We start from the raw sequence: 8,955 nt of genomic DNA, 5'->3' as shown, positions 1-8,955 counted from the left end.
CAGCTGGACATCAAAAATACCCCTCACCAAGAGGTGAGTGAGTGAGTGAGTGACTAACTGACTGACTGAGTGAGTGACTGAGTGGCTGAGTGAGTGACTGAGTGACTGACTGAGTGACTGAGTGACTGACTGAGTGACTGGCTGAGTGGCTGGAGGGAGAGACGTCTTCCTGGCGGGCTCCTTCGACAGCTGGACGTCAAAAATACCCCTCACCAAGAGGTGAGTGACTGAGTGACTGACTGAGTGAGTGAGTGACTGAGTGAGTGACTGAGTGAGTGACTGAGTGAGTGGCTGGAGGGAGAGACGTCTTCCTGGCGGGCTCCTTTGACAGCTGGACATCAAAAATACCCCTCACCAAGAGGTGAGTGAGTTAGTGACTGACTGAGTGAGTGACTGAGTGGCTGAGTGAGTGACTGAGTGACTGACTGAGTGACTGGCTGAGTGGCTGGAGGGAGAGACGTCTACCTGGCGGGCTCCTTCGACAGCTGGACGTCCAAGATCCCCCTCACCAAGAGGTGAGTGAGTGACTGGCTGAGTGAGTGGCTGAGTGAGTGACTGAGTAACTGAGTGACTGACTGAGTGAGTGACCGAGTGAGTGAGTGAGTGACTGGCTGAGTGAGTGAGTGACTGGCTGAGTGAGTGAGTGACTGGCTGAGTGAGTGAGTAACTGAGTGAGTGACTGACTGACTGACTGGCTGAGTGACTGACTGACTGACTGACTGGAAGGAGAGACGTCTACCTGGCGGACTCATTCGACAGCTGGACATCAAAGATCCACCTCACCAAGAGGTGAGTGAGTGGCTGAGTAAGTCACTGACTAAGTGAGTGAGTGACTGACTGAGTGACTGGCTGACTGACTGAGTGACTGAGTGGCTGACTGATTGAGTGGCTGATTGACTGGGTGACTAACTGACTGAGTGACTGACTGAGTGACTGACTGACTGACTGAGTGACTGACTGGGTGACTGACTGGGTGACTGGCTGAGTGACTGGCTGAGTGACTGGCTGAGTGACTGGCTGAGTGACTGGCTGAGTGACTGGCTGAGTGACTGGCTGAGTGACTGGCTGAGTGACTGGCTGAGTGACTGGCTGAGTGACTGACTGGCTGAGTGGCTGACTGGCTGAGTGGCTGACTGGCTGGCTGAGTGGCTGACTGAGTGACTGACTGAGTGACTGACTGAGTGGCTGACTGAGTGACTGACTGACTGACTGAGTGACTGACTGAGTGACTGACTGAGTGGCTGACTGAGTGGCTGACTGTCTTCCCACCGCGTGTAGCCACAACGACTTTGTGGCGATTCTTGAGCTCCCGGAGGGAGAGCACCAATACAAGTTCTACGTGGACGGCCAGTGGCTCCACGACCCCAATGAAGTACGCTCACCACTCGCTCACCACTCGCTCACTCACTCAGTCACTCGCTCACTCACCACTCGCTCACCACTCGCTCACCACTCGCTCACCGCTCGCTCACTCACTCAGTCACTCGCTCACTCACCTACTCACTCACCACTCGCTCACCACTCGCTCACCACTCGCTCACCGCTCGCTCACTCACTCAGTCACTCGCTCACTCACCTACTCACTCACCACTCGCTCACCACTCGCTCACCACTCGCTCACCACTCGCTCACTCACTCAGTCACTCGCTCACTCACCTACTCACTCACCACTCGCTCACCACTCGCTCACCACTCGCTCACCACTCGCTCACCACTCGCTCACCACTCGCTCACCACTCGCTCACCACTCGCTCACCACTCGCTCACCACTCGCTCACCACTCGCTCGCTCACCACTCGCTCACCACTCGCTCACCACTCGCTCACCACTCGCTCACTCACTCAGTCACTCGCTCACTCACCTACTCTCACTCACCACTCGCTCACCACTCGCTCACCACTCGCTCACCACTCGCTCACCACTCGCTCACCGCTCGCTCACCTACTCACTCACCACTCGCTCACCACTCGCTCACCACTCGCTCACCACTCGCTCACCACTCGCTCACCACTCGCTCACTCACCTACTCACTCACTCAGTCACTCACTCGCTCGCCCACTCACTCAGTCACTCACTCGGTCACCTCACTCGCTCACTCACTCACACCACTCACCCACCCACTCACCCACCCACTCACTCACACACCCACCCACTCACTCACCCACCCACTCACCAACTCACCCACACACCCACCCACTCACCCACCCACTCACTCACTCACCTACCCACTCACCCACTCACTCACCCACTCACCCACCCACTCACCCACCCACTCACCCACTCACCCACTCACCCACTCACCCACCCACCCACTCACCCACCCAACTCACCCACCCACTCACCCACTCACCCACTCACCCACTCACTCACCCACCCACCCACTCACCCACCCACTCACCCACCCACTCACTCACTCACTCACCCACCCACCCACCCACCCACTCACTCACCCACCCACCCACTCACTCACTCACTCACTCACCCACCCACCCACTCACTCACCCACCCACTCACTCACTCACCCACCCACTCACTCACTCACCCACCCACCCACTCACTCACTCACCCACTCACCCACTCACCCACCCACCCACTCACCCACCCACCCACCCACTCACCCACTCACTCACCCACCCACCCACCCTCCCTGCTGTGTGTAGCCCGTCGTGACGAGTAACCTGGGCACAGTCAACAACCTCACCCACCCACCCACCCACTCACCCACTCACCCACCCACTCACTCACCCACCCACCCACTCACTCACCCACCCACTCACCCACCCACCCACCCACTCACCCCACCCACCCACTCACCCACCCACTCACTCACCCACCCACTCACCCACTCACCCACCCACTCACCCACCCACCCACCCACCCACTCACCCACCCACCCACCCACTCACTCACTCACCCACCCACTCACTCACCCACCCACCCACCCACTCACCCACCCACCCACTCACCCACCCACCCACTCACCCACCCACTCACCCACCCACTCACCCACCCACTCACCCACCCACTCACCCACCCACTCACCCACCCACCCACCCACTCACCCACCCACCCACCCACTCACCCACCCACTCACCCACCCACCCACTCACCCACCCACTCACCCACTCACCCACCCACTCACCCACCCACTCACCCACCCACCCACCCTCCCTGCTGTGTGTAGCCCGTCGTGACGAGTAACCTGGGCACAGTCAACAACCTCATCCACCCACCCACTCACCCACCCACTCACCCACCCACTCACCCACCCACTCACCCACCCACCCACTCACCCACCCACCCACTCACCCACCCACCCACCCACCCTCCCTGCTGTGTGTAGCCCGTCGTGACGAGTAACCTGGGCACAGTCAACAACCTCATCCACCCACCCACTCACCCACCCACCCACCCACCCACCCACTCACCCACCCACCCACCCACCCACTCACTCACCCACCCACCCACCCACCCACTCACTCACCCACCCACCCACCCACTCACCCACTCACCCACCCACTCACTCACCCACCCACCCACTCACCCACCCACCCACTCACCCACTCACCCACCCACCCACCCACCCACTCACTCACCCACCCACTCACCCACTCACCCACCCACCCACCCACTCACCCACTCACCCACCCACTCACTCACCCACCCACCCACTCACCCACTCACCCACTCACCCACCCACCCACTCACCCACCCACCCACTCACTCACCCACCCACTCACCCACTCACCCACCCACTCACCCACTCACCCACCCACTCACCCACCCACCCACTCACCCACCCACCCACCCACTCACCCACCCACCCACTCACCCACCCACCCACCCACTCACCCACCCACCCACTCACCCACCCACTCACTCACCCACCCACCCACCCACTCAGCCACCCACCCACTCACCCACCCACCCACCCACCCACTCACCCACCCACTCACCCACCCACCCACCCACTCACCCACCCACTCACCCACCCACTCACCCACCCACTCACCCACCCACCCACCCACCCACTCACCCACCCACCCACCCACTCACCCACCCACCCACTCACCCACTCACCCACTTACTCACCCACTCACCCACTTACTCACCCACCCACCCACTCACCCACCCACCCACCCTCCCTGCTGTGTGTAGCCCGTCGTGACGAGTAACCTGGGCACAGTCAACAACCTCACCCACCCACCCACCCACCCACTCACCCACCCACTCACTCACTCACTCACCCCACCCACCCACTCACCCACTCACCCACCCACCCACCCACTCACCCACTCACCCACCCACTCACTCACCCACCCACCCACTCACCCACCCACCCCACCCACCCACTCACCCACTCACCCACCCACCCACCCACCCACTCACCCACTCACCCACCCACTCACCCACCCACCCACCCACTCACCCACCCACCCACTCACCCACCCACTCACCCACCCACCCACCCACCCACTCACCCACCCACCCACTCACCCACTCACCCACCCACCCACTCACCCACCCACCCACTCACTCACTCACCCACCCACCCACTCACCCACCCACTCACTCACCCACCCACCCACTCAGCCACCCACCCACCCACCCACCCACCCACTCACCCACCCACTCACCCACTCACCCACCCACTCACCCACCCACCCACTCACTCACTCACCCACCCACCCACTCACCCACCCACTCACCCACCCACCCACCCACTCACCCACCCACCCACTCACCCACTCACCCACTTACTCACCCACCCACTCACCCACCCACCCACCCTCCCTGCTGTGTGTAGCCCGTCGTGACGAGTAACCTGGGCACAGTCAACAACCTCACCCACCCACCCACCCACCCACCCACCCACTCACCCACTCACCCACCCACCCACCCACCCACCCACTCACCCACCCACCCACTCACTCACCCACCCACCCACCCACCCACCCACTCACTCACCCACCCACCCACTCACTCACCCACCCACTCACCCACCCACTCACCCACTCACCCACCCACCCACCCACCCACTCACCCACCCACCCACTCACTCACCCACCCACTCACCCACCCACCCACCCACCCACTCACTCACCCACTCACCCACCCACTCACCCACCCACTCACCCACCCACCCACCCACTCACCCACCCACCCACTCACCCACTCACCCACCCACCCACCCACTCACCCACCCACCCACTCACTCACTCACCCACCCACCCACCCACCCACCCACCCACCCACTCACCCACCCACTCACCCACCCACCCACTCACCCACCCACTCACCCACCCACCCACTCACCCACCCACCCACTCACCCACCCACTCACCCACCCACTCACCCACTCACCCACCCACTCACTCACCCACCCACTCACCCACCCACCCACCCACCCACTCACCCACCCACTCACCCACCCACCCACCCACTCACCCACCCACCCACTCACCCACCCACCCACTCACCCACCCACTCACCCACCCACCCACCCACTCACCCACTCACCCACCCACCCACCCACTCACCCACCCACTCACCCACCCACCCACCCTCCCTGCTGTGTGTAGCCCGTCGTGACGAGTAACCTGGGCACAGTCAACAACCTCATCCACCCACTCACCCACTCACCCACCCACTCACTCACCCACTCACTCACCCACCCACCCACCCACTCACTCACTCACTCACCCACTCACCAACTCACCCACTCACCCACCCACCCACTCACTCACTCACCCACCCACTCATCCACTCACCCACTCACTCACTCACCCACCCACCCACCCACTCACTCACTCACCCACCCACCCACCCACTCACCCACCCACCCTCCCTGCTGTGTGTAGCCCGTCGTGACGAGTAACCTGGGCACAGTCAACAACCTCATCCAGGTGAAGCCGTCCGACTTCGAGGTGATGGACGCCCTGCAGCTCGACTCCATGGACTCCGTCTCCGACTCCACCGGTAACACGGGGGGAGGGGGGGGGGGGGAGGGGGGGAGGGGCACGGGGGGGTCACAGGGGGGGGAAGGGTCGTGAGTGGGTGAGTGGGTGAGTGGGTGGGTTGGTTGGTTGGTGGGTGGGTGGGTGGGTTGGGGGGTGAGTGGGTGGGTTGGTGGGTTGGTGAGTGGGTGAGTGGGTGGGTTGGTGGGTGAGTGGGTGGGTGGGTGAGTGAGGTGAGTGGGTGGGTGAGTGAGGTGGGTGGGTGGGTGAGTGAGGTGGGTGGGTGGGTGAGTGAGGTGAGTGGGTGGGTGGGTGAGTGGGTGGGTGAATGCGGTGGGTGGGTGGGTGAGTGGGTGGGTGGATGATTGGGTGGGTGGGTTGGTGGGTGGGTGGGGTGGGGGGTGGGTTGGTGGGTGGGTGGCTGGCTGGGTGGGTGGGTGGGTGAATGAGTGGGTGAATGAGTGGGTGGGTGGCTGGCTGGGTGGGTGGGAGACACATGGACAAGCAAATTGTACAATTACCCCCCACCACTCCCCCCCCCACACCCCCCACCCCCCCCCACCCCCCCCCCCTCACCGTGTAGACGCGTCGAGCTCCCCGCCCGGCCTCTACTCACAGGAGGTGTTTGTTTACCGTGCTGAGGAGCGATTCAGAGTCCCACCCATGCTGCCTCCACACCTGCTGCAAGTCATCCTCAACAAGGACACCAACATCTCTGTAGGTGCTGTGTCAGTCAGTGTGTCACTCAGTCAGTCCCTCACTCACTGTGTCACTCACTCACTGTGTCACTCACTCACTGTGTCACTCACTGTGTCACTGCTGCCTCCTCACCTGCTGCAAGTCATCCTCAACAAGGACACCAACATCTCTGTAGGTGCTGTGTCAGTCAGTGTGTCACTCAGTCAGTCGCTCAGTCACTCAGTCGCTCAGTCACTCAGTCACTCACTCACTGTGTCACTCACTGTGTCACTGCTGCCTCCTCACCTGCTGCAAGTCATCCTCAACAAGGACACCAACATCTCTGTAGGTGCTGTGTCAGTCAGTGTGTCACTCACTCAGTCGCTCAGTCACTCAGTCGCTCAGTCACTGTGTCACTCACTCACTGTGTCACTCACTGTGTCACTGCTGCCTCCTCACCTGCTGCAAGTCATCCTCAACAAGGACACCAACATCTCTGTAGGTGCTGTGTCAGTCAGTGTGTCACTCACTCAGTCGCTCAGTCACTCAGTCGCTCAGTCACTGTGTCACTCACTCACTGTGTCACTCACTGTGTCACTGCTGCCTCCTCACCTGCTGCAAGTCATCCTCAACAAGGACACCAACATCTCTGTAGGTGCTGTGTCAGTCAGTGTGTCACTCAGTCAGTCGCTCAGTCACTCAGTCGCTCAGTCACTGTGTCACTCACTCACTGTGTCACTCACTGTGTCACTGCTGCCTCCTCACCTGTTGCAAGTCATCCTCAACAAGGACACTAACATCTCTGTAGGTGTCACTCACTGTGTCAGTCACTCAGTGTGTCACTGTGTCACTGTGTCACTCATTGTCAGTCAGTCACTCACTCACTGTGTCACTCACTGTGTCACTCACTCAGTCACTCACTGTGTCACTGTCACTGCTGCCTCCACACCTGTTGCAAGTCATCCTCAACAAGGACACCAACATCTCTGTAGGTGTCACTCAGTCACTCAGTGTCACTGTGTCAGTCAGTCAGTCAGTCGCTCGCTCACTCAGTCACTCACTCAGTCACTCACTCACTGTGTCACTCACTGTGTCACTCACTCAGTCATTCAGTCACTCACTCACTCAGTCACTCACTGTGTCACCGTGTCACTCACTCACTGTGTCACTCACTCACTGTCACTCACTCGCTGTGTCAGTCACTCACTGTGTCACTCACTGTCACTCACTCACTGTGTCACTCACTCACTCGCTGTGTCACTCACTGTGTCACTCACTGTGTCACCACTGCTGCTACTAGCCGACTGCTCTTGCCCCAAGAATATGTGTGTGTCACTGTGTGTGTGTCTCTGTGTGTGTCTCTGTGTGTGTGTGTGTCTGTGTGTGTGTCTCTGTGTGTGTCACTGTGTGTGTGTCTCTGTGTGTGACTGTGTGTGTGTGTCACTGTGTGTGTGTGTGTGTCACTGTGTGTGTGTGTCACTGTGTGTGTGTCACTGTGTGTGTCTCTGTGTGTGTCTCTGTGTCACTGTGTGTGTCTGTGTGTGTGTCTCTGTGTGTGTGTGTGTGTCAGTGTGTGTGTCACTGTGTGTGTCTCTGTGTGTGTCTCTGTGTCACTGTGTGTGTCTGTGTGTGTGTCTCTGTGTGTCTCTGTGTCACTGTGTGTGTGTGTAACTGTGTGTGTGTGTCACGTGGTGTGTGTGTGTGTGTGTAACTGTGTGTGTGTGTCACGTGGTGTGTGTGTGTGTCACGTGGTGTGTGTGACTGTGTGTGTGTGTGTCACGTGGAGTGTGTGTGACTGTGTGTGTGTGTGTCACGTGGAGTGTGTGTGACTGTGTGTGTGTCACGTGGTGTGTGTGTGTGTCACGTGGTGTGTGTAACTGTGTGTGTGTGTCACGTGGTGTGTGTGTGTGTCACGTGGTGTGTGTGTGTGTGTGTGACTGTGTGTGTGTGTGTGTCACGTGGTGTGTGTGTGTGTGTGTGACTGTGTGTGTGTGTGTGACAGTGTGACCCTGCCCTGCTGCCCGAGCCAAACCACGTGATGCTGAACCACCTCTACGCCCTGTCCATCAAGGTGACACGTGACACCCACACACACCACGTGACACGCGCACACACACACCACGTGACACGCGCACACACACACCACGTGACACACACACACACACACACCACGTGACACACACACACACACACACCACGTGACACACACACACACCACGTGACACACACACACACCACGTGACACACACACACACACACCACGTGACACACACACACACACCACGTGACACACACACACACACCACGTGACACACACACA

General features: G+C 60.2%; 1 protein-coding gene across 1 annotated transcript; it reads left to right on the top strand.

The window, feature by feature from the left end:
* Positions 1 to 451: 451 nt before the first annotated feature.
* LOC144954406 (5'-AMP-activated protein kinase subunit beta-2-like) lies at positions 452 to 8,706 on the top strand (the record flags this gene model as incomplete). Its single annotated transcript, XM_078884909.1, has 5 exons — positions 452 to 515; positions 1,279 to 1,372; positions 5,862 to 5,979; positions 6,541 to 6,674; positions 8,638 to 8,706. Coding segments are annotated over 5 exons (479 nt in total), but the record flags the coding sequence as incomplete, so codon positions are not given.
* Between the last annotated feature and the right edge of the window lie 249 nt (positions 8,707 to 8,955).

This window comes from Lampetra fluviatilis, unplaced genomic scaffold, assembly GCF_964198595.1.
Source record: "Lampetra fluviatilis unplaced genomic scaffold, kcLamFluv1.1 SCAFFOLD_1526, whole genome shotgun sequence".
In the NCBI taxonomy this organism is placed as follows: domain Eukaryota; kingdom Metazoa; phylum Chordata; class Hyperoartia; order Petromyzontiformes; family Petromyzontidae; genus Lampetra; species Lampetra fluviatilis.
Note: the sequence above shows the minus strand (reverse complement) of the source record. Positions and strands in the feature narration are given on the sequence as shown.